The following is a 27,578-nucleotide window of genomic DNA, read 5'->3' as shown; positions in this document are numbered from 1 at the left end:
GCTTTTTAAACGCAGGATGCTTAAGCCCCTTGCACAATAGGCGATAGCGATAGCGATAGCGACAGCGACTATCGCCTATTGTGCAAGGGGCTTTATATACTCTTTCGTTGCTTTTATTTTAAAAACAAAAAGATCACATTGTGAAATATACTGTTCGTCGACATCGTAACGTGTAACGATTTCGCCAGGGATGTAAGGATATGTGATTTGTGATGAGAATTTATATATTTAATTAGATATCAAACGTATCGATACAGACAATTTATTCACATTTGCGTATGCATTAACGCTTATCCGTCTAACGTTCCACGTTCCGTTTTGCTTTTCAGCAAGGATGTCGAGCAGCGGCGTGTCGAGCGGTCCAGTGAGCCAGGTATGCCGGCCGCACTTCCACAGCTCGGTTCTCCACCCGTGGCTGTCCGGCAGCAGCGCGGACACTTCGAAGTCACCTTGGGGATTCCCGACGACGGCAACTACGGGCGGCTCGGTGAACGACGAGAAGCCGCAGAGTCCTCTGGGATCCTCGCTGCCGCCCACCAGTGGAAGTTTGTCGAGTCACGGTGGCGGCGGCCACCATCTCTTCTCCTTCCCGCCGACACCGCCCAAGGACGCTACGCCCGACAGCATAACCGCCAGCACGACATCCAGCACGAACAATAACAACTCCACGAGCGCCAATAATAATAATAGCGGTAATCCTCTTTCCGGGTTGGGCGGCGGTACCACCAGCGAGTACCAAGCGGCGGTCGCTCACGCGGCGGTAATGGGCGCGTTCATGCACCATCAGGACACGCTGGGCGCATCGGGCGCCAGCTCGTGCGACATCAAGCCGACGGTGATGCTCGGCCACCATCATGGAGCGCCCTCGCCGCCGCATCAGCAACACAACGGTTCCAACAACGGCAGCAATGGTCCCGCCGGCACGAACGGCTCGTCCGCCGGCCAGGTGAAGCAGCGAGAAGGTAATAACCAATCTGGCAATGTGACGGGCAGCCAACAGGCGAGTGCCACGCAACAGCAGCAACAACAGCAACAGGACGCGTATCAGAGCAACAACGGGGTGCCGGCCGGCGGCGGAGGTGGTGGCGGTGGTGGTGGCGGCGGCGGCAGCGGTGGCGGCGGCGGCAGTGGCAATGGCGGCGGCGCGGCCTCGCCCTGTAGAGACAGTTACGCGGCCGCGGCCGCGGCTGTCGCGGCGGCGACCAACAGCCACCATGCCACTTCCGGCTCGCAGTACGATCCGGCCGCGAGCGCGTACAATATGTACCAGCACCTGCAGTATCCCACCCACCATCACCATCATCATCATCACGGCGCCACCTCGTCGTCTACCGCGTCGTCCCACAATCCGCACAACGGCAGTACAGCCGCGGTCGCCGGTATTTTCGGTCATCATGCCGGCGGTGCCGGCGCCGGTAACGCAACCGGCGGCCTACCCGGCGGCGCCGACTCGAAGCTCCTAGTCGGTCACGCGGCCGCGCACGGAAACACACCGGGCTCGCCCTCCGCGCAGCAACAGCAGCAGCAAAAGCCGAGGAACAAGTCGAGGACGTCCGCCGGTAAGCGGCACGCGCCTATCACGGTTTCTTCTGGTTTTTTTTTTTCATTTCTCTTTTTTCGATTATCTTTCTTTTCATTTCGGAATTTGTCTTCAATTTCGAGTATTTGGTTTGTTCTTTTCTTTGCTTACATTATCATTTACGGGAAAAATGTTCTAGAAAATCTTAGATGATTGAATAAAAGTTCTTTTAAGCTCTGAAGTCTTGGGAACAAGCTTGATAAGTAAAATCTTTTTTTTTTTTACTTAAAAAATTAAATTTTTTAATTCTATATTGAGTTGTTTCATAATTTAAAAACCTTGAAGCTTTAAGGCACGTTCTGAATGAGATATGACTGAAAAATCACATTTTTCCCGTATAAAATGTTGGGATTTTTTTTCTTGAATTATTTATCAGTTACTTTGCGTAATTATTTGCTTCGGCATCTTTAGTTCCGCTTCTTTGCACCGGCGTCGATTGTTGAAATTAAAAATATTAATACATAAATTTCAGTTAGTCTTTGTGCGCATTTTATTTTATCTCACTTTTTTAATACTATATTGCATTATCGAAGAATCTGACATACAATATTTTGTGCAATTTATATAAGCTCAACGTAATCGACGCCAATGCGTTTTTTTTCTTCCTGGTTTTATATATTATTACTTTTTCTTACGTTTTAAACTTGTTAATTTTCAATTTTATTTAACTTTAAAGATATTCTCCGTTCACTTTCTTAGAAATTATTTTTATCTCGCTTGTATTCTTCTTCGCTCGACATCCATTCGATATATTTTTCAAAAGCATTTCGAATATTGGCTGGATAATACGTAAAAGAGCAAGAGAAGAAACAGACGGGATATATTTATCAATTTTGTTTTATTATTATTCGTCTGTTTTTTTTTGTTTAACCGTGAGCTTTCGGTGGCGGTCGTCTTACGCTTAAAGTTCGTTCAGAACACGTTCTTTCCACCCGTTTCTCTCGTTTTTTGAACGAGCTGTGTCACAATAGAAAGAAAGCGAAAGAGAGAGGGAGGCACTGATTGTGATTTTTTGTATTTTGCCTCACTGATGTGTTTTTTGCGTGGCACCCACTCGAGAGAGCGAGCGCGAAGCACCACACCCGATTTACGAGATGACACACGATATATGTATCTATATATCCCTATCTATATAAATACGCATACTGATTTTCTCCCTCACACTCACACACACATCGTACACAATTCACACGGACACACATACATGCGCAAAGACAAAATATGCGAAGAAGCACAGGTTCTTTTTTCGATGTGGTGTGGCTAGCGCTGCATTTTTGTTTTTGTCACGGCAAAGCTCCCTCTCAAAGAGTCCACGGAGACCATTTTTCGGTGGCGTATACCCTCGGCAGATATATTTTTTTTTCTCGCCGCGCGAGCACACGCGACTGGGTCGCATTCGTCGCGGAGATTCGCGGACAATTACAGATCACAATTATTATCCGTAAAGTACGATCGCGACGAGAGTGTACAGAGTTTTCGAGCGATCGACGAACTTTTGAGAAATTATGCGTACTCTCGGTAGCGTCCGTAATGTCGTGTCGTCGTCGAAGTGGATGAAGCCGAGAAGGAAGGAGGAAAGGAGAAGGGGGAAACGAGAAACGGCTGAAAAATGCCGGATACGCTGATTGCGGTAATAATAGCCGGTCGCTCTCCAGCGTGGCGGCGGCGGCGGCGGCGGCGGCGGCGGCGCAGTAAAAATCCCAATTCCGGGAACAATGGCCCCCGGCTTCGCGCCATGGAAGCCCGTTAATTGAATCGACTTACGACACACACCAGCTAGCCGCGCGCGGAACCTCTCGATGACGAAGAAGAAGAAGAAGAAGCCAGACGGGGCATCGCGGCAAGCGGTGACGACAGCGACGGCACCCGCGGCACCGGCGGTTCATTTAGCGACGCCTACCGCGATCGCCGAGAAAATCGTCTGTGAGAAGGCCACGAAAAATGGCTCCCGTAACGTGCAGCGTCAGCCGAGGTGACGCTTGAGAGGTGTCGATTGAGCAATATCTCGCGGCACGAAAAACGCAGACGGTAGACACGGGGATTGGCAAACATCCTTCGCGCGCGATGGGAAGGAGGTGAGAATCAGGTGGAACGACGGATACTCGAGATTCCCTCTCCGCACGGACGAGTGAAACGAGGAACGACTTCGATCGTTCAGAGATATGTATAATTAAAACGATAGGCAGGGAAAGCGGCGAATGACAATCGATAATAAATCGCGCAGTAAACGATAATAATAATAATATACATTATGGGTGAATAGATAACTTGTTGATATATTAATATGAACTATGGGCGAACATTTTCATTCGGTTTTAAATTTTAATCAGAAATACATCGCAGTATCTTATACACCGTTAAATAAATTAGAAGCCATTGCGTATTCGCGCTTACAATTAAACAAAGTAAATAAGAGGACCGAATCAACGACCAGAAAGTCATCGAGGAGCAGAAGCTTTGCAGAAAGTCCTGTTAGGTTCGGAAGGATCGCAGAATTACGGTTGCGTACCTAATTAGCAGAGAAAGAAAGGACAATACGTGGAAGGGAGATAGCCGTGGGCCAGCGCAAAATTCGTGACGGAACGCCGCTTCTTTCGTACTGAATCATAACTCGACCGTTGACGGTAGAAGTAGCACGGGACAAGAGGTGGTTTCCTTCCTTCACTTCGCCGATTTTCTTCGCGCGCCAACGACCACCGGTGCTCAGGCTACAACTAGGCCCTGAATAGCCCTCGCTCGTTTGTTTCTGTATCAACAATAGGTTGCCCCTCGACGATAAACGTGGAACACTTACGAGGGAATTTTCTGAAACTTTTTATCAGCACAAGCCACTTGATATACATAAAAAAAATAAAGCAAAATACAACGGCGTACATTTGGACGCGCAAGAATAAGGAGCGTTTCCAAATTTTGCAGCAGAACTTCGCCACGATACGATATACCCGTTTTATCAAGCATTTCGTGTTGTAATCCGGAAAGCTTCGAGAAAGTTGAAACGGAAGCGGAGGGTCTCTAACGAGCGCTTCGTTGCATGTCTGGCATTAAGGTCGGAGGTGATGTCGAAAATGGGAGCGTTACCAGTCCCTTTGGAGTGAAACCGACCATTTTAGCGTCACCTTCTGACACGAGGACTATATTTCGAATACGACGCAAACGAGCGTCACCTCGATGTTTCGTGGCTGATACCCATCGTCTGCGTCGGTGTCAGAAACCGTCCGCCTGTTCGTTCCATGGCATCCATTACGAACCGATCGATAGCCAGAGAGAGGCATCGGTCAGAAGAAAACACGCGCATAGTCGGAAATTATTATCGGCGATATAAATCCCGAGAAGCGGTGAACGACCATTCAATTAAACCAACAAAATCCATCGATAATATAAGTATAAATTGCGAAAAATTTATTCCGCAAAAGGATGAAACGCTGCTGTTCTCGAATAAAGCAAGGATGTCAATTAGAAAGTAATACAGTACTAGAGAGAAGATCAGGATTTAATCAGCAATCACCGAAGCGTCATCGAAATCAAATCGGGAAAGCAGTGAGGGGATCAAGATTGAGCGCGTTTATGCCGCTCTGTTATTGTCGGCATGAAAGAGCATAGCAATCGGCGATCGACGGTAGTCGTGGGTGATGCTTCTTATCACCCCAGAATCTGCGGATTGGTAAGACCCAAATCGAATTAAAACGCCGCGCGGAGGAGTGACTCGGGCGGGTCTCCTTCCAGTTAGTTCCGAGATCGATCTGGGCGACCGAAACGACAATTAGGCGAGCATTAAACGTAGCGTCTCTCACGTTAGAATACAGGATGCTACGCGATCCTTTTGATTGCGCGCGTCTTACACGCGCGTATACGACAAGCCTGACGAAAAGACTGACGTTCGACTGCTCGGTTACAGATTCATCTAAGTACGTGGTGGATTCGCTTCAAACGAGCCGCTCGCGTGTCGACAATTACATGCGACCTACGTTACGTGTGCTAGAATTATTCCACCGCCGTCAAATTTTGCGTTAAATTGAGGTCGAGTCGTTAATCAGCGACGCGCGTTCAATCGATATCGCCATCATCATCGGCGCACGACATCTTTTCGGAATTATGATATGATTTTCAATTTGTTAATTACACCTTTTATATAAAACTGAATATATCTCGCAAGATAAATTACATACCCCCACAAAATTTTTTTTTCAACAATAATCAAAACGTACACCAGCAATAGATGTCAACGACCAGAATTGATCTAATCGCAGGGTAGTAGTCGGAGGGTGGTTTTTACGAGTATCGTTAAGATCGCCTAACAGCCACTGAACGGAACCCAATTTACCTTCACTTCGAATCGCGCTCAATCGTATGATCGCGTAACAACAATTCGACAATTTGGTCTCTCGTACGTCAAACCCGGAGGGACTCGACGACGCAATTTAATAGCAATAATTTTCAGTACCGGCCGATAAACTCGGCTATATCTCCGCGGAGGACGCAGCTCGGAGGACGATTCGTGAAACGCGCATTTCGGGAGAAGTGATCCTTATCTCTCCACGATCCTTCTTTCTTCTCTCCCGTCAAAAGTCGCGCGTTGCGAAAGATCTCAAATTTATTTTCCGCCGTTAATCCCGCGGGAAAGAGCGCTCTATTAATTATTGTTGGATTAACGTTGATCCTTAAAAACATTTAAAAAATAAATTTGGCAATCTTCGAGCAACACCGTTTTCCATACCGTCCGGTCATAGACCGGGAGAAACGAACGATCGCGAATGTCAATCCTTATCCTTCTTCCCCCCTCATACTCGCTTCTTTCTCTCGCAGTGTCCTTGGGACTAACCAACCGCACTAACGTAAGTTCGATCCGTGAATCCTATAAACGCCCATGGTCTTAAAGAGACTCTGCTTTTGCTCTGGTAATCGCTTGATATTGGTATGTCTGCAACTCTGCATGCGAATTCTTTCTCACGAGTCACCTGACTGTTCCGCAAATCTCTCTGTAAACGCACGTTGATTCACCGAAGTTAAATTATAGATATTATTACGTTAAATATTAATGTCGTTATTTATCGCGCAATGCATTTCGATGTAGTGTGTGTAACTTGAAGGGCCAATATGCTAGTGGAAGAAAATGCCATTTCGCGGAATTATTGAAAATAATACAAAAATAAATGGAGAAATATAGATTCACAGGGGTGGCATTTTCGCACAAGAATTCTCAAAGGTATAATATGAGAGATTGAGAAAACGATGAGTGCCCCTTCGCGCGATCAACGTGCTTCCGTGTTCGCGTGGGAAACGTTGGAATCGAGTTCTCGAAGAGAAGTTCTCGAGCTGTGTGTTCCCACTTTGACAAATACGATCTCGCGTTTCGCACGCGAACACGGGCGAGTGTAATATTGCTGCGCGATTATGAACTGCGCCGAATTAACATGGTTTTCGTTCCGTCGGGGTAGAGGGTCGCGAGTGCGTGAATTGCGGCGCCACATCGACACCCCTTTGGAGACGAGACGGCACTGGCCACTACCTCTGCAACGCCTGCGGGCTTTATTACAAGATGAACGGACAGAATCGACCTCTCATCAAGCCGAAACGACGCCTGGTAAGTACCTGAGCTGCGTTAGTTTCTCGAACGAGCGACCGTGTGCGATTATTTCTGTCAAGCTTGATGACGGCAGAAACGATTAATCCGACGACGCAAAGACAAAAAATAGACGGCAATTTGATTTTTTTTTTACGCTCGACATCGATCGCTTCTGATTAATAGGCATTCGTATGCTCATGTTAATTTACATATCTGTTTCATTATGATTATATTAATTAGAAAATTATGTAAAATTGAAAAATGGCGTGGAAATGCATAATGCTTTGCGCGATAAACTCGTGATACATTTAACGATTGAACTTTGTATATTGATATCTCAATCTCAAAAAAAGTTCTACCGACTGTCTACATGCACATTATTCGCAAAAGTGCGTCCTTGATCGCTTCCTTCGTGCAAGCGAGACACACATACTTAATTAGCGCGTACGTATAGCGGAGAGAACGAAGTTATGCGGTGTGTATAGATATAGTAATCAGAATGCAAGATAAAACAAGGCCAAGTTAATTTCCTGTACCCGCTGATTAATATACGCTCCGCTCCTCTCCACCGTGATTAGCAGCTCCGTATCGCAGAGCGCGCGCCCGATGATGGCGGGTCGAATGATTTTCGTGTGGAGGATCGCCGCGCCACTGGTGTGTCGGAGAACGCGCGGATATATATTCCTCCGTTAACGAGAACATCTTGAAACACCTTATTGTTAGTCACGTCGGAAGCGCGAGACCTCGCGATCTAATCAATTTCAAATTGACCGTTTCAAACGGAAGCGATGCGTTATTCGCCCGAGTAAATTACCCCCCACCCCCGCGCGGTATTTTACACGTGCGATTTTTACGCGCGACAAAGAAGGCCAAGTCGAGTCCCGCGAGATAGAAATCTTTCAGGTCCGTACTAAATAGCGCGTTTCAAAAACTGCTTATCGTAGGCTCGGAACACATTTCCGTAGAAAACGAGTGTGAATTACCTTCAAAATTTTTAATGTTAAAAATGAATACATTAATTATAAATTTACTGTGACTCACGCTAATAATAGATTTGTATCATCTGTGTTCAGAAGAGAATTGGATGCACGCGGTTTTCACATCGTGCGCACGTTTGCAATCGTGGCGCGTTATAAGCAGCGGCGAATTCTGTACGCATCGGGTCGCCACCGTTCGATCGATATCACGGAACGGTAGCCGGAGGTTTCGTGCGATCGGCTCGTAGAATTCGTGTGAACTCGATCTATTTTTGGCGACTCGGCTAGCACCTATGTAGATGGAGCAGCCTCGTCCGAAGTACCGATGCGGAAACTCGATACCACCGGCTCCGCTTCCTCTTCCATCGTTCGGACTCTCCTCCCAACTGCGATTCGACCTGACTAAACACTCACGAAAATTCGCGGAATCGATCACGAAACGTCTGTTTTATGGTTTTACATTTACACTTTTCGTCTCTCTAATCACGTATTACCGAAATCGAATTCTCTCTTTTTTTTTTAATTGCGTACAGCGCATGGTTGAATCGTTCGCGATAGTGCAAGGTTAACATTTTTCAACGCGCGATGCGTGATTTTACGACCGTAATTTTTAAATATTGATGCAAAAGCACGTTTCGACCGAAATGTTCTTAGAACATTCGCGGAATGTGTGCGTGTCAATGTCAGTTAAGCGATCAAAAATGTCACGACGGTTGAGCACGCAATCTCCGTGAAAAAGAAAGATTGTTAAAGGCCAATTAGACGTCCAGATGTTGCTCGCGGTACACTTTCACGAGTGTCAAACCCTCCCGTGTCTCAGATCGCGAAGATCGCGGCTTGCGGCGCGCGCTCCAAAGCGAAGGCGCGCCTCGTCGAGAGCGGCGTACGGGATGCAACGAACGAGCCGGCATACCTCCGATGCAGAAGCGCGCATTGACGTTTCACTATCCCTCTCGTTATCGCACTTTCTCCCTGGTGCGCGATAGAGCAAGGCTGATGGATTCAAAAGTTTTTCACCGGCCGGCGGTCGGTCGTCTCGCGAGTAATTATATGCCGCACGCCATGCGTTCGTTAATTGACGAAGTTTTACAAACAGCATCGCCGCCGCCTCGCAACACCGTGTAATTTTCCGTTGCTATTTCTTTTCATTTTGTTGCTCGCGCTTAACGCATCGCGATCACACTCTTTCGTGAAACGCGCGGAGCTCGTTGCGATTTCGCTCGATCGAACTGCGCAAAACTTTGCGCAATTTCTCGGAGAAAGGTCGCTTCAAGGAATATTTGACGCATAATTTATTGCAAATCTCTGATTACACGTATATGTGATATATATGTTTCTGCAATTATTCGACTATCGAGATATTTAAGGAAAAAAACAGGAAGATTGGAATTTGTCGAAGAATCAATCATTAACATGGCAGAGAGTGGGACATTCTACATACAACCCAAATACACACTCTGGTGTAATGTAACTCATTTGCGGCCGCCGTTTAAACAAAGGCAATCGTTTCGCGAGTTCGCCATGACGACCCGTACAAATATTCCGACGCGATGATGAACCGGACACGCCCACCCATCATTCATCCGCGTGCACGCGCACCGCGGTGCGGTGGTGCGGTGTGCGTGCGTGACGTGCCCGCATAAAAACGCGACCGGCCGGTCGATAAAATATGTATCGATTTAAAGCAGTGGGCGTACGCACGTGCGTGCGACACTTTCGGCGTTTTCCGTAATTTTCCCCGTCGCGAGAGCTCCAGACACCCTTTTTTTACTCCCGGACTAGCTAACTCACCGCGCGCGCGCGCGCGCCACTTACTCTTGTCCATGTTTACTTCCGGATTAAAAATTCATTCTGCCACTCGGCCGAAATTCATCCCCGATTGCCGGTTGTCCCGGCGAAATGACGGCCGATCGTTCGCGATTGATCGACCCCGTTCGGTAAACGATGCCGCGTACATACAATAATAGCGGAGCATTCCGTGCGAGGGGAAAAAACGTTATACGAAAGTGTCCATTTATTATTCAACGATTAGTACCTACGTATGAAGATATAGCGAGAAATTACGATAGCTTTATTTACCGTAGAAGAAGCGACAAAATTTGACACTAATTGTTTCGTAGAGGGATCGAATTCTCACAGCGAAAAATCAGTTCTTTTTATGTATAAAACTTGGTTTATTTCCAAAAAATACGACTGATAACGGTGTCGGATCTAACTGCTCGCGCCGCGCGTTTCGAGTATCCAAGTATCCCGGCTGAAAAAAAAGGGGAACGCGCGCGCAAAGGCATATGCCTCTATCGCAATATGTTTCATTTTTAGCGTGCGTCCGACCGTCGACCGGTTTGAATCCATCACAGATGTGTCGCCGAAAAACGGAGCGCAGATACGATCTGGGAAACAAAAGGCGGCCACCAGGTATAACGCACGCGGGTGTGCGCGCGGCCCACCACCCCGTATATAATAAAGTCGTGGCATATATTGCCCACCGCTCGTGTCCTCTTCCTCCTTTGTGCGTATTGAGCTACACGGAAATTCCGCACACGCACACGCGCATGCACGCATACGTACGCACGCACACGCGTGCGCCGTGAACTCCTGCGACGGCGGCGAGGTTTCGATCAGGCAGATAGCAAGGGTTGCAACCCCCTCCCTCCCGTTGCGACCGACGACCGCCATGTTTGATCTTTCAGGAAGATAAAACGCCGGCTCGAACAGCTGGGAAATTTTCGTTTTTTTTTTCCTAAACCTCTTTCTCTCCCCTTGATTCTCTCTCTTTCTCCATCTCTCCTCGCCCGTTCTTTCTCGCTGTTGCTCTCCGTTCGCGCTAAGGGTGGCTACGTGGCTATACCTATATCTTTGCGTACATGCGCGGGGTGGAACATTGCGCTCATGTCGACACGATATGGCGTCGAGACCTGTGGGGAATAAGATAAAATAGTTTAATGTAATTCTTGGCAATATTTGTTAATATCGTTTAATACAATATAACTTGAAGCATTTTTTAACGATATTATACGTTATAATATATTTAACATGTAATTGTGCTGAGAGTAAAAGCAAATTAATATAACGATAACACTTATATATGTATTTTTTTTAGATATATGCGCCTAATGAATTTAATTTTTTCATAGCGCACATGGTTATATCGTTAACTTTGCAAAAGCGATTATCATTTAATTAGAAATGATAATTCTGAACATGAAATTTACAATTTAACGATACTCTAACAGTCATTAACTCGTTTTCAAAATACAAACATTTTTATAATTCACATTATTTTCGTATCTCCGTGATTTCGATAATTGTTTTTCGTCTTCACGTGAGAAAGTAATGCGGAAATCGCGGAACCCGCTACCGGAATCGCTCCTCGACGACATCGCACACGGAGAAATCATCTTTTAGTCGCAAGCCGCGAGCAGCCTCTCGTAGTCGCGGGAGAAAAGGAGGAAGGTATACCGCGCGAAAAGGAGAGAGAATAACTCTTGCGCGCGGAGTCGCTCGTTAACGACTGTCCTACACGCTCCCCTGCTTCCCTTTTCTTCTCTCTCTCTCGTCCTGGGCGATGCTTATCTGCGCCCATGCCCGGTCCGTGCCGTGCAACGCTCGTCGAATTACGGTCCTCCAGGCGTTCCTGGGCATACCAGCAGAAACTGCGCTGCCATTGCTGTAGCAGAAACAGCAGCCTCTCGGCGAGACCTATTAAACTCCTGCTTGCTAACGGCGCGCGATGCGTTCGCCGAGAACAGGAGAATTTGTTAGTAAGGAAAACGTTCAAAAGAAATAGTCAAATAGTCTAGAGTGCAATTGAATTTATACTTCCCGACCTTGTCTCGCGAGAAGCTCATTCGCGCGAAGTGAGAACTTCGAAAATGATGTCAAGCATGACATTTAAATGTCAAAAAGACGGAAAGACGTTATTTTCGAAAAATTGTTCGATTCAAATTCAAGCAGTGACGAGATAAAGAATGACCCCCCCGAACTTCGCGGCGCGATTTTATCTCGATTGGCTCCTCAGGTAGCCAAGATAGGGCGCGACCGAAAGAGGGACAAAAATCGTTCTCGGGTGCAAAGGGTTATCCTCATCGATCTCCACGCGGAAAATGAATAGCGTACTCTATTTATGCCGGAGTCGAAATTGTCCGGCGTCTCGCGCTCGCGCATTGTGTCTCCGAGGGATTAAAGACTCCTTATTCGTATACGAATGAACGAAGCCCGAGTATAGAAGAACCGAGCCGTCCAATGACTCTGCATTCATTTACTGGGACTAGGATTTATTCTTCCTCGTTGTGAAGCATCGGTTTAAATAGCATAATAATTGAGCGTGAATTTTTAATGGCACTTGATGACTCGATAAAGTGTCGTTACGATCCTACCTATAGCCTACGTCGTTGCGGGCGTATTTTTACAGGCATTCGCCTTCTAAGTCTCGCACACGCCCTGAGCGTGTCACTTACGTGACGGTGATTGAACGTGTTTGAGGGGCGGGGGGGGGGAAGGAAAAACACGGGAGGCCAAAAGGGAATGCGATCTTTTCGTACTCGCCGAGTGCGCTCGCGATTCTCGTAAAGGCGCAAGGTAATCCGGGCAATGACTTTGAATACACGTCTTGCCGGTGCGCGGAACTCGATTATTCCGCCGCGTGAAAGTATAATTCGCGGCGGCGACCGGCTCGGTGTTTTTCGCATGCGCGCGCCGTGAAAATTTCCCTTCGCGTTCGCTTTTTATGCAGACAGACACACGCTCCGGAGCGATGAAAAATTCCACATAATGCACCGCGCGGCCCGGTAATTGCTCTCATGACTCGTCAACGTTACGGTTTAATTCATGCGCTATATCCCCGACAGTTCGCTTTAAATAACTTTTAGATCTTTTTTTTTTTTTTGCAGTCTGGTACGTGCGGCAATTCGCCTCCGTTACTCTCGAACCTGTTCCTGAATCATAGACCTTTCCTCAAACGAAATATCAGCTTTAAGATCGCTGCTGGAAAGGTCTCTATTAATTTAAAGTAATTTGTAAAACTCTTGATATTATCAATGAATGTGAAAAACTATGCGCTAATTTTATTTCATGTTTAGACATTATTCGTTGAATTACGAGACACGACACGAGAGCGATTTACTTTCTCTCGCGAGTATAAAATTGGAAAAGTCTCGACGCAGCGGAATCGCGCATCGGCCGACGAAAATCCGCTGGTGGCTGTTTTTTTCCTTCGCGGACGAAAACAAGCGTCTCCCCGACTGCCTTATGGTGGTCTATGAGCAGTGTTCGCTGCGTAGCACGTCGGGGGCAGCAACGGCGACTGAATTATGTACCAGATGCAAATACCGCCGATTGTTCGGTGCCGCTGGCGTCTTCCATCCATCTTTCAGCTTCCTTGAAAATTCCGCTCATGACATACGAGATTTGCATCCGTTCACACTTTGAATACGACGCGCTGTCCTCGCAAGCGAGATCGGCACTCGTCTCTCTTTCTCTCTTTCTCTTTTCTCTTGTCTCTTCGCATCTCGTTTCCGCGCCTTTCCTTCTTTTACTTCGCGACGCCCGATCGATGCTCTGTTATAGCGCCTCCAGAATCGATCGACGATCGAATCTCGATCAGCGATCAGAGAGGATTTACACGGCCGTGGAACGCTCCTCGCGAAACAATAGCACACGAATTCGCGATTTCTCCGGGAACAAAAGAACTCGTAAGTATCGTCCCGATCGATTGATTCGTTATTACTTGCATTTAACTGTATAAATATAACTATTACATATCGTAATATGATATATGATATATATTGTAACACTGAGTGATTGCGCCATGACAATTGTTACATTCCAAGATCAAGAAATAATAATTCATAAATAGCCATTAATCCATTTATGATAATCTTAAAGTTTTTATTAGTTTTGGACAGCCTCGAAAAATTGTTTATTTTTGATAGCATTAAATTTATTTATGCCATAATAATCGACTGAATGAGGTAGGATGAGCATGCTCCATGCGCCTCGTTTTCAAAAGGTTTTAGTATCCTTCTCGACCGTGTACACGCATATAATTTTCGATAGAGAGCGAGAACGAGAGAGCGAGAGATAGACGAGCCAATTAGATGGGCGTGTGCGCGCGCGGACCAAACGAAATAAATATAATTCAGAAAGGAGAAGGTGAGAGAAGGGGGAAAGGGAGGCCGAGGTGTGAGAGAAGGGCGCGTAACGAATCGTCGTAACCTATTAACTTGTAAATTGCTTCCGACTGTTGTGGGCGAGAGAGGTGCGCGGCGCTCCACTCATAAATTCGCGAAATAAATCCCCGGGGCCTTGTCGCCTCGGCAAAACGAGACGCGTGACAAAGTTATTGGATTCCCGTTAGCATAACCGAAGCAGTAATCGAAGACCGATTAGATTACTCCGTGTCGATAACTCGTAAAATTGCGGGTTCCCGCGCGACTTTGCATCGAAAAGCGACTAACTCGTCGCGCTCGTTGACCAGGTCCTCGTAGAATTTAAACACAAAAATGTGAAACGGAGAAAGCGAACAAAGGGTGAGATAAATCGGAAAGAGTTCGAAAGACGATCGGGTCCGTGCGAGATATATTATTTATTGCGTATATTATCGGTAGGCCTCAAAAATTGGACGAATCAATGTCGATTTATCGGAGATACCGGATATAAGCGGACGACGATCCTGTCCTATTCGCTCGGCGCGAGACACGATCGCACACTTCGATCATTATTGACGCGATAATTCAAGCCGGTTGTTTGCCCGGCACCGTTATACCCCGCGTGTGTAATGCTTTTCTTTTTCGTCCCGTGGTACACGGCTACTTAAGATTCGGTATGCCGCGATTGGACGGCCGTGGCCGGCCGTCCGACAAGCCGATCGATCATCCGCGCTCCGGCCCAAAGAAACAATTGTTTCGTCGATAGAGTGCCGCGGTTCACTCTTCATACGCGCGTATATATTTATAGACCCTTAACTCTTTTTACTCGTCCGTGAAGGACGAGTTCAACGACAGTTTCTCGCAGAAGAATTTCACGTATATAAAAGTAACGTATGCGGCTTTAGCGAACAAGACAAGAATTGCTGCAGTTGCAAATCATTCTTTACCGTTATAAACTTTGAATAACTAAATAAATTTACGGAATAATTTGGGAGTTGCGATCGCAGAAGCTAACTCATTAATAAATCTGTCGCTAAAACATGAGGCATCAGGGTCAAGGCACTCGAGCTGAGTATCTCGAAAGGTCGGCAGAAATATGTTTCACTGTCTTGCGATTGCGCCGCAACGTTGACCGCCGGAGCCGAGAAAGCGCGCAGAAATTTTTCTCGCGTGCGCCCATCCGCCCGTCGCGTCGTGATCCCGACGAGAAAATGTTTCGTCGCTGTTAAACGCGAAGACTCGGTACGGCGGTGTCGAGAATCCGGTGCTTTCCCTCCTTGTAAGAGCGTGAAATTGTTTCGCGTGCGCGTGCAGGAGGCGAGCGAGAACGGACGAATTAACGATTTAATTGCTCCGCGCAAAACGGTCTTCGGCCGATATCGGCTCGTGAGTTATGCAAATCGTTATTCAAATCGCGTCGCGGTGTCTGGCTGTTGTTACTGAACTCGCCCTCTAACGAAGCTCCAATCAATTCTACCTACTATGGCAAACGCACGGGGGCATTGCGTCGGTGAAGGTGGCGAGGAGAGCGGTGAAACTCGCCGCGCCACGCCGCGCTGGCGTGGGGTGGCGTGGCGTGCACACGCAGGTGCGCTCCGCTATCGCGTTACACGCTTATCAGCCGAGGGAAAGAACACCGCTTGGACATAGACAAAAAGTTTCCGGCAAAAACACGATTCCGCGGCCGCCCGATCTACAACCGCAAGGTAGAAACGACGTGAAGAAATTGCGCCGGGAACGGATTAATTGTCAACTATTTGTCTTAACATCGGTATACGACTCGAAACGGGACGTAAGAAACGTAACGATTCGTGATAGGTATATATTAAACCGTGTCGACCGGCTCGGTTATTATCGAAGAGACTAGAGCGCCCGCGCGACGTAGTGGCGCGTTCTTTCATTCCGGTCCATCGTGGAAAAAGCGTCCTGTTTTTCCCAAGTGCCCACAATTCTAATCCTTTCCCATGCGACCCCTCGGCACGCCCTATATATCGACGGCGGTTTAAGGCATCGCTCGCCCTTTATGCCCCTTCCGTCAGGAGAAGGGGATCTTCCTCTCGTTGAAGGCAGACGTGGATTCCTCGCTAGGTTTCCCCAGGGCAGCTGCGCACTCTATCATTGGTCGCGATCTCGATGTATCCCACCCGAGTCCGGGAAACGACCCCTCTAGCAATCAAGGACCAATCCCATCCCGCTCGTGTCCCGTTGCAGCAGGAGGGTAGTAGGAACCCCGCGGTCGCCGCCACCGCCGTCGCCGCCACCCTTCCTTCGTCTCCTCGCGCACGCTCCAGCTCAGATGAATTCCTCCCTTCGAGCCACCCCTCGCGCGCACGAACGAGAGAGACTGAGTTCGCTAAGAGCCTAGGTGGGAGATTTGACGGTGATTTAGGAAATGGTGGCGCATGCTGCGGGCACAGCTCGACGGGGAGGGAGAGAGAAAGAGAGGGAAAGATGATTTATTTATATATTTTTGTCGGAGAAACTGTTAGAATCTGTGATTATAACACTGCAGAGAAGCAAATGAAAATGAATGGAACGAAAGGAAGGCGTTGAAAGTTGAAATTGCAAATTAGGTATTTATTCTCTCTTAATTGGAACGATAAATGGAAATATAGATGAAATAAGGCGCGCGAGCGCGTATGCGTGTTAGACTAGAGATTTAGATTATGAAGCGAACAAAATATGTGCATTGTTATTATAATTTGAGCGGATTCGAAGCATTTCGCAATGGAAACTATAGGTGTGGGAACTGCATGAATATTGGTCGCGGCGTTCGAATTGAACTGTACTGTTCCGGACAATGGCAAACATCATGAATTCTAAGGGTAATCGTGTCTAAAGATGTCCTCGTATTGTGTGCGAGTTAATCCAGTAGCATTACGACTAATACCTCTATCAGTAGTAACACCCTAATCCCACCAGACACGATTGAGAGCAACGATCCCCGAACTCGTGCGATTTTCTTCCAAAAATTCCGGACCCATTCTCAAGTCGCTTTTATCTACCTTTACGTGCGAGTCGAGTATCGATCTCCGGTTCGGCAATCGGCTACGTCGGAGAATCGGGAGAAAAACATCGATGAAAAGAGGTCGCGCGGGTCCAATCTTAAAAGAATCGTCCTGGGAGTCCATAAATCCTCCGCCGGGGCACGAGTACGATCGGAGGGGGAGGGGGCACGAGTTGGAGAGAGATTCCTCAGTCGCGAAAGAGCGAAGAGAGGGGGAAGAGAGGACGAAGAGAGGAGGCTGACCGGCCGACTCTGTCCACCGAGGAGCCCGAATTGCAATGGCCTCGCGGGCACGAAAAACGCGCGACGATGGCACTCTCGAATAAATCAAAGTGGCGTGAAAATCAATTGTAAGACACTCGCCTCGCGTGTAGTCGGCCCGTCAGCCATCCTCATCTTCCCTCCCCCCGCATCGCCGGATGCTTATTCTCTTCGTTCGGTACGTTATCCGGACGAGGACGCCGTTCTTTGTGCTCCACGATGCTTGCCTCACGTGCCTCTTTGTCCACGAGTGTACGTTTACGTGTGCGGGCGAGAGTGCACGCGTGCGTATATACATAAACGCGCGTGTGCACGCCGCCGTAGCCGGAACGTCTGCGGCTTTCGCGAGAGGGGGTGGATATAGGGAGGGCGAAGCGACGGTAAAGTCAATACGGACGTAGCGGCGCGCAAACGCCGGCTACCAGCCAATGCGAATGTCGCCCGCGGCGCATGGCGTCCGCGGGAGAGCCGCCGCGCCGGGCGCCGTCACGGCGCTGATATCGTTCCCCATCTTGTGAACGAAGAAGAGGAAGGTGATAAAGGCCGCGGCGAGCGTGTGCCTCTCCACGGAATTTCGGAAACTTTGCGCGAACCCCCGTGGAATTTTAGGGGAAGGCCGAATAAGGCGTTCGTTTCCTCGCCGTTGATCGATCGACCTCCGGGGCAGAATCCGAGTACGCGATTCCGCGAGCAGGGAGGATCCGTCGACGGGATCAAGATGGCGAACACGGCGATCGAGGCGGATGTCGATCTCGATTCGCCTCGTACCGGGACTATACTCCGACTCGCCGCCCTCCGTTTCGTCTCGTTCGCGGCCGATGAATTATTTATGCCTTCCTGCGTTTTGTGCGACAAATTCCAAGAACGGAATGACCGGGATCACCGATATAATTTATCATGCGTGTCGACTGTAAAATCGCTCTGCGGCGTGCGCAACAATGCGAGCCGCGTAGCTCGCGCGCGATTTATGGACGTATACCGATTCGAGGATCCCGCGTCCTGTTGCGCGATCGCGGGTTTGACGAACTAGAATTATGTCTGCGTTCACTTTTATCCCGATCTGCTCACGTGTCGCCGATAAAACGGGAAGGGATAAAAATTTCACGAAAAATCGATAATTATTCCTTCTCGAATTATTCTTCCGTTTCAAAGTAATTATATTACGTGTGTGTGTACACGGATGCAACGCGTGCATCACGTTTATCAGAATATTGTGAATCATTTCTGACAACTTCGCGTCAAGTAGTTGCACCGCTTGCAATCGTTTGAGAAATTAAGCTTTGCGCGGAAAACGGATCGCGCTGTAGCGAACGAGACTCGCCGGCCGACGGCTCCCGCACACCCTTTCGCCCTTTAGTTGGTGAAAACGGGGGTGCGGAGGGTGAGTGACAAGTAATGGCCGCCGCGAGCGTTATTTATTGTGCCGCTGCCGTGCACACGCGAGAGAGGCGTAGGCGTAGCGGCAATTTCCAGCGATAACCGAGCGAGCGTGAGTACGCGGCTCGTCCCCGCGATTATTTGCCGCGAGTGAATAAACGGCACAGCTGTACGGAGAAAGAGAGAGAGAGAGATCTCCACGACATTCGAACATCGTGATTAAACGACCTATCACTGCACCTTCGCCTTAATCCTTCGCCATGGAATCCGACGGACGGATTTGCATGCCTATTGCCTTCCTCGAAGTCGATCTTACGGTGGAAATTATTTTTAACATCGCAAATTGATCGATCCTCGTGCGCAATTTCTGAATCCGTTCAAAATTTCTTTATTAGATCACGAGCGAGAGGCAAGCTTCTCGGCTACATTCTATCTTCGCGCACGAGCGGGACTCGCGCGCGGACGGTTGCGGCAACCGGCGCGGCGGCGGCGCGGCGTTATTTATTACGGCCGTATAAACGCGAACGAAGGCGCAACGGCTATTCCGAGCGACAGTCATGGACTTCATCGCGAAGACACATTTACTGTTTCCATCATTAAGGCGTCTCTAAATGTCACGCTCGCGTAAAGAGCGCTTAAAAAGCTGCAACCGCTCGGCTCGAATGGTGCGCACCTCATTTTTCTCGGACAGGATCGTCTTTACATCCTCGTTAGATATCATACAGTAGTCTCGTTTCGATATTGTATCCGTTATAGCGCGAGAGACATTTTACCGAATTTTGATTTTCTATCGCTTTCCTAAGATCGATCTCTCAAGATCGCGGACGTCATTGTCGGCGACGAGCGCGTTCGATAATTATATACATTCGCAACGAGGAGGCGACGGAAGGGAGCGGTGCGAAGAAGAAACTGCTGCTCTCAGCATTTACCATCCGCTCGAGAGCCGCGGCCAACATAATAGAGAGACAACATAATGGCGCTATAAATAAATAATAATGCCACGGTTTAAACGCGGTTGTAAGGAAGATTTAAGAAAAAGGCTTTCAAAGCTATATAGTCGTATTCATCTAGCGCGTTTCTTACACCGCCGCGTGACACGCACGCTCCGTTAGCCCCGCGTAAGCAAGAAGACGATCGAGAGGCGCGTTAGAGGGGCGAGAACAGGAGAGATAGAGAGGAAAGAGGAAAATCCGCCGTGAAAGATAAATGTCTTGCTCGCGCGCTTCGTTGATTAATTAAATCTCTGTATTAGCATAAGCGCGGTGCGATCGAGCGCGTGGCGAATGCGAGAATCCGCGGAATCGCGCATCACCGAGTCCCGGCTTCTCGGAAGGTTGACTATCTCGGTCGAATATATATCTCGATGAGCGAACGCGAATTTACGTGTGGACATCTCTGTGGAAGGATTATTCTAATCTCTGATTAGACGAAAGTCCGAATTTAAATATTTTGAAATATCGAACGTCAACGAAAAAGAACTATTTTATTTTGCTCAAGCTCAAGAGGGAAACACGCGAGCATTGATATTGGATGAAAATAAGTTTTCCTTGACCATGCTTACGGTAAGGACAACGCGTGCGAAAGGTAGATCGAATAAGAGATTCAATCACGAAAAAATTAATGTCCGACCTGCCCCCGCGATCGAGGACTCCGGCGATTCGCGATAAAACAGATCGTCATGCACGGCAGTAAGTGGCAGCGGTTGAATAATCACCGTCGCTAATCGCGCTGATCGTTGACCGAGCAGATAAGAGCGCGCCGTGTGCTTGAGGAGAAAAATCCGTTTGATGAATGGCCGACGCGTTGAAACGCGTTGCTGGCATCTGCCCTCGTGTGTCACTTAACAGATCTTGACCCTAAACATTATCAAGAGGAACAAGAGAAAGACACTTTCGTAGTCGTTTATTGATATAATCTTCTTTTTATAGAAATGAGATATATGTGGCAAGAAATAATACGGTTATTTATATCCTCTTTATCGTAATACATTGTAATGACAAATCATTGTTATTAAAAACGCAGAAAACAAATTACGGCTTCATGCAACGGAGTGCGAAATGATATATGCAATTATAGAAACTATGCGGGTAGTGTTGAAGTTAAAATAACGAGTCTTTTGTTTATTGCCTTTTTCTCACTATCTCGCATCAGTATTACAATTTAAAACCAAGCGAACGTTGTAAGTGTTGTAACTCGTCACGGGATTTACATTAACATATCCTGCGGTAATTATGAGGAACGCATTGTATAAATTATCGGTGAAAAAGAAATAGAAAATTAGGAAAACAATTTTAAGCGACATAAATGATTGTACGGATCGTAAAACACGCACAACAACAAAAATAATGTTTGATAAATTTCATGATCAACATCATTTTATATTACTTATAATTGAAACTGAAGACAGCAGTTAGCAATATACGTATCTAAAGATCGTGGAGAAAATATCAGGGCAGTATTTTCCAACAACGTCTCGAAAACGAAGGTGTACACGGATATGTTCGCGGTGCGGCGTTGACATAATTTATTCGATGCTCGGGTGATAAATCGCATATTAACGCGGATCACGAGGTCTCTTTCACCGATAGCTCGGATCGTGGCAGCACGGCTCGCCATTAGCTCAAAACGTTATACGGAATTAAACGCCCTCGTCGGGCTCGGGCCGACGGCCGGTGCATTACACTATCGTTGATATCGGTATCAAAGTAGCAAGGCTGGCCCACCTTGCCCTAATAAGCCGAACAGGATATTCAATCCTGCCTGCCTCGTCGCGCGTGTGCGTGCGTGTGAGTGTGAGTGCGAATGTGTCGTGCATTGTCTGACGTACGCGCGCAGAACAGTTGCACAATCTTCCTATACCCATACGCAAACAGACGCGCTCTCCGCGCTGTATTAACATACAATCATGCCGATTTTGTACACGTACACGCGATCGGTGTGCGGGTTCTACGCGGTAGCTTTCGCGGCTGAAGGCAACTTTGGACGTCGGAGATAATTTCGTATATTATCAATTCAAATACCGAAATTGCGACTGACAAGACGGTCAATCGATAAGTTACGCAAGAACGAAGGCTGCTAAAATAAAATTAATATATACATTGCATGGTAATTAGGGACCCCGTTTTTACGTATTGCTCTTCGTATCGACTTCGTATTAAAAAAAATTTCCCGGATATAATTGTCTTTACTTTTCTTTTGAATAAATAATTTTCAATTTCAAGTGAAACGTTTATTCGTTTTAATTTTCATTGAAGAAAGAGAAGTAGAGGAGCTTGCTTTCTTAGCGAAATACGAAGACGTTGTTCAGCGTTCCGAGAAAAAAAATGAGCATAGAGAGATAAGAGAGTACCGGTGGACGCATCGCTCGTAAATTTTTCCATGTGCGACCTCACTCGACCGTAGAGTGAGTCTCGCACTAACGGCCGGTACGTGTATTCACGCATGAGAAGATGCAGTGTATGTTGCGTGCGTGTGCCCGCGTGCATACACGCGGGCGGCAGCCGTGGTTGCAGGAGCAACGTTGTAAAACGATTTAAATGCCACATGACCCGGTGGTGTTACACACCTGGATACTACTACTCGACTTGTCTAATATCTAAATATGTCTCGTACGCAGCACGAGGCGGCGGCGGCGGTGGATACAGAGAGAGAGAGAGAGAGAGAGAGACGAGGGAATGCCAGAAGCAAGAATGTGCTTGAAAGTATGCATCAATTTGTGTTATGCAAAGCACTTTGAATATCGGCTTAAAAGATAAAGTACGAATGTACGCGGAGGAACGTGCGTGTTACTTCCCGCGTCATGTTAAAAGCCGCGTAATTAGACGCTCCGCAGAACCTCGATTCGCGTAAATTGAAAATTACAGTTGAGACCGCGACATCGCGCGGTAATTGCGGCGTAACACTTTTGGAGATTTATTTCACTGGTGGCGAGAATGTCACTGTCGTTGCTTCTCATCCGGAGGATGATGCCTGATTCGATGATGATGACGCGAAATAATTAGTCTATGATTGGTATCCGCTCTCTTAACTGTTTTACACATGGATAATTCTACTTTATATGCGCACGAAGATCTTGCCCACCGATAGAAATGGGCGGCGGATAATAAAACGCTCTTGGCAATGACGAGCGTATCGGCAGGGCGGTGATTATAACGATTATAAAGGTAAAAGGAGGTAGGAGGTACGGTAACGATTAACGGCTGATCGAAAATAGCGCGGATAGGCCTCGTATCTAGCCTATTATTTTGTACGTATACTAATTTATAGTTAACAATTTTCACGTGCATGCGTGCTTGAAACGGTGAAAACGTTATCATTGATTAATTAACGCTTAGACTTAAACTCTACTATAAAAAAAAAACGAAGACTCTAATCTCGATAGCAGCGAAAGAATAATTCTTGGAACAAGCACAACGTTAGATTGCTAAAATCACACCTATTATATGACTATTGTCGCTATTCGTCGAAATTACGCGTGTCTACGTGCGTGTCGTACAGTTTACGCACTAGCACTCGTATTGACGTGGACGGAATTTCTTTTCTCTCTCCCCTTTCTATACGATCGTCTTGCCTACGCTCCGGACACCCGTTACGTTGGAATATGTGCCCGGACGAAAGTACACCGGGGCCGGAGTGTGGGTGTGTGTAAGAGGTCCAGCCTTGCCTCGGACGGAGGCTGGGTGTGGCCGTGACTAAAAGTTCACTAGAGCACTCTTTAACACACTTAACACGCGGTTTCTCCGTCGTGCCGTGTACGACGAATCGCGCGCGCCCGATGCAGGTACAATGAAAATTCATCCGTCCCGCATACCCGTCCGCGTAATGCATTTTTTTTCGACGCGTATATGTAACGCATCGAGATTTCCTTATCCAACGATCTAATCGCGATGTCGGCGAGACCGACTCTGATCGAGACGAATCGAGAGATTCACCGTTGCGTAATCTGAGATTTTTCGCAAAGCAGCGCGATACGTTTTTTCTACGCACGAGGATCTCTTACTGACAACTTTGTATAATTATAGTTATAACTGCTGTAATTATAGCTCTTGAGTCAAAGCTTTGAATATCTGTATTGATCTCGTTCTATTTTTTTTTCCGCTCGGGCAACCTTTCCGCCTATCATGGTCAACGTCGGTCGTTAGATCAATGTAACCAGTATATAAATCATTGTAATATAATTACAATCGTTTGCACGGACGGAATGAAGTGCGAATGGAGTTTCCCGAGATTACAGTGCGGTTTTATAGAGTAACATCGCCAATAGTAATGCGTCGGATAATTCTATATAATATCGCATTATGATCGCGCGACACATACGGCGGAGGCATTACGACTAATGCCGCTAATGATAGCGGCCGATTAATTTACGTATACGAACAACCCGTTTCGTTACTTTCACGCTGTAAGTGCCGCGACAGACGAGCGAGCGAGCGAGCGAGAGAGAGAGAGAGAGAGAGAGAGAGAGAGAGAGAGAGAGAGAGAGAGAGAGAGTGCAAACGTGCGAGTGCGCGCGATATCAATCGTTAGATCGCGGTGATTCATACTCCATTTAAATGTATACCTTGTCGCTACCGTCGAGGATTTTTAGCAATGCCACGAAGAGCGTGACGTCGCAAATAATTCCCGTGGGAGGTATACAGAGATTTCCAAATACCCGTGTCTTTTAATTTAATTTCTGCCAATTCGAGACCATCCATTTCCGCGAATTCTTCGCTTTATAGTAAATATCAAGCAATTTTCTTGTCGAAATACACATCTCGATTTTTTTTATATTAAATCATTGAAATGTTTCCCACAAATCTTTATATAACCATTCATTCCGTATAACGGAATGAACGTGTAGAATTTTTTTCCTTCTCGTTAATTATTAATAAAAGCGAGGAGGAGAGAGAAGTCGAGCCGACTTCCGCCGTTCATTACGGCCAAGTCCCATTAGAAGAAGTTAAATCGGCGACGATCGGGCCGAGAATCAGCGTCGTTTATCTGGTATACTGTAGGGAATCAACACTTTGTAGAGCGACCGTACTACGCACATTTGCATGCTATCGCGAATGGATCGTGGCCGAGAGATCGGCCCCCGTGTGACGGTAATGCGCTCGATTTAATTTCCACGACGGGCCGGGAGTCGCAGGAGAGATCGCTTTAGCATCCAGGGTGATCGAGGAGCGCGGTGTCCCCGTTTGACACTGAAAACGACGGTGTCGTTAACTATCGACACGCGGCCACTAAGGAATCCCCGCGTCAAAGTTACGCACCAAGTGGCACAAAGTCGTAAAGTGTGTTTCGATATTTTACGACGAACGAACGAGTCGCCGCGTCGCGTATATATATGTTATAAAGGTAAACCGCTTTCGAGAGAAACGGCACGGGTGGGGAATTAAAAAAAAAAATTACAATGTTCAGCGACATATAACGCACTTATTTAATTTAATTATCTGGTCTGTCATTGAGAGAGAGAGAGAGAGAGAGAGAGAGAGAGAGAGAGAGAGAGAGAGAGAGAGAGAGAGAGAGAGAGAGAGAGAGAGAGAGAGAGAGAGAAAGGGATTAATGCGAATAATGAAATGCGAGAATGATATTTCCCGACGACGTTAACGGCTGCGATACTATTAAAAGGCAATCGGCCGCTATTAAGAACGCACCGACGTGAGTGTGCATACTTCAGGTGCTCGCGCGCGTCCTAACGTCGATACCATCGTCAAAGTGCGTAATAACGAATAATAAAGATTTATACGCAATTTCATTATCTCGATTATAAAATCGGCAGAAATCGGCGTAATCAGCGATTCACGGCGTTTAAATTCGCACGTTGGTCATCGGTGAGGATGATGATGCCATTAAGGTAACATCGGACGACTAAGCGAATTGACTTTGCGCCTGTGTGCGCGCGCGCGTGCGCACACACATGGACTAACTGTATGGTAATCGCGTGGCCGAGGGGGGATGGTATCATACCGTATATTATCTAGCTGCAGATTATACCGAGCGAATCGCAATTATCCGTCTGCACGCGCGCGCGCACTGGCACATCGTCTTACCGCTTCGTCTGTATAATCTAATGCTTTTCAATAAGCACCGATTTTCCCGATCATTAGCGCGCTCGTTTTACGGCCATTTGTCTCCCGTGGCCACCGGAGAGAGGCAAAAATCGCGACCACGAGCCGAGTGCGCAACGCGCAATTTGCCTGTCAGCGAAATTACAGGGAGCTGGAAGTCGTGTCGATGACGCTCGCCGGAAATAATGTGTAATAAGGTATTGCGTCATGGTATGCTATATATCGCGCGATAGATATTGTGTGGCAAAAGTATTGACGCGCGTGATCGCCGCCGCGCGCGGTTGCAACGCGGAGTAACGGGAACGAGCCTCACCGACTTAACTTCGACGAACGCTCGCTCTCGCGCTCGCGCCGCTCTCGCGATGGGAGCGATCGCGAGAGCGCTATTAATTGCATAGCGTTATATCGCGACGTCAGGACGGGAAGGGTCGATTTTATCCTCGGACAGAGAAGGACAAATCGAAAGAGTTGATGATACCTTACAACAGGTACTTTCGGCGTGGAGGAATAGGAATGTCGCTCGTGTCTCTTTACATGCACGCGTGTGACATTTTCCTCCTTCTAAGACGGGGGATAAACGATATCGCCTCGCTCCAGCTCCAAAGTATCGGCTGCTGCGTTCCCGTTAAGTATAATCAAGTGGCACACGGTCAAGGCCTGCCGGACCGTGAAAAAGCCGCGTTCGCGCGGCTTTCAGCGCTAATGCATGTCCCTTTCGGCGGGCAAAGTCGCGGCGCAGCATTTTCAGATGATAATCAGCCGTCTCGCATGCAAATACGGAACACGGTTAATCGCGCAAACAACTATAATTTAACGGCACACGTTGGGAGCGCCGGAGTAATCGTGATATTTAACGGAGGTGCACCTTGCGCGCTCGCATCAAAATCCTTACGTCGAAGAAACCACTGGATTTCTTTCGGCGAGATTTTATTATTTCACCGTACTTTAATAATTTAATACGTGATAGAAATGTACCCAATGCTGATTCTAATTTAAAATAACAAGTGGAAATTTATAAGAATATAAGTATGATAATGAGGATTCGTGCGATTTATCTTGAAATTCAACGGCGCCAGGATGCATTAAAATGAGACTCCTATTTCAAGATATTGACACGGGGATTTATGCAAAAGCAATTCTTTTGCGCTTCTTCCTCGAAAATCGATTAACGAAGACAATGCGATTTAGTCATACCGTCGTCACTTCGCCGTGAGCGGAGGAGAGGCAAGACTTCGAACTTCACCGCATTGAGAAGAATCCAACGGCGTCGTGATTTACGCCATTCTAGGATCGTTTGCTTGTAACGCCTTGAATTATAGATGCCTATCCTTGTGGAAAGCCGTGTACACACGCGGAATCGCGCGCCGGAGACGCGCGCATATAAATATCTGCGAACGACCACGACGACGACGATGACGACGACGACGAAGCGCGGAAAATGAAGTCGCCACGCGATCGCTAGAGTCGGCCGCGAGATAAATCTCTCATACGACGCCGCCATTAATTCTTTATAAGCGAGAGACGCAGATGCATCTTGTATTTTCATTTAATCGCGGGAGATTCGTTCAATCTCTCAAGATTTTGCAATGATATGTAAAACTAATCTTTCGATATAT

The 27,578-nt window shown here is 47.3% G+C and overlaps 2 protein-coding genes across 2 annotated transcripts in view; one reads left to right on the top strand and one right to left on the bottom strand.

Annotated features, from left to right (window-relative positions):
* LOC143905691 (uncharacterized) overlaps window positions 1–27,578 on the bottom strand; it is a 262,762-nt gene that overhangs the window by 67,774 nt on the left and 167,410 nt on the right. The gene's annotated exons all lie outside the window — the stretch shown is intronic.
* LOC143905678 (uncharacterized) overlaps window positions 1–27,578 on the top strand; it is an 80,025-nt gene that overhangs the window by 21,514 nt on the left and 30,933 nt on the right. The window contains exons 3-4 of the mRNA XM_077421232.1: window positions 330–1,559; window positions 7,015–7,160. Of these exons, the coding sequence (XP_077277358.1) occupies window positions 330–1,559; window positions 7,015–7,160 (1,376 nt within the window). The remainder of the gene's footprint in view (window positions 1–329; window positions 1,560–7,014; window positions 7,161–27,578) is intronic.

Source organism: Temnothorax americanus, unplaced genomic scaffold (genome assembly GCF_048541705.1).
Source record: "Temnothorax americanus isolate GAGA-0224 unplaced genomic scaffold, ASM4854170v1 Scaffold11, whole genome shotgun sequence".
Lineage (NCBI taxonomy): Eukaryota > Metazoa > Arthropoda > Insecta > Hymenoptera > Formicidae > Temnothorax > Temnothorax americanus.
This window is presented reverse-complemented; position numbering and strand designations above follow the sequence as displayed.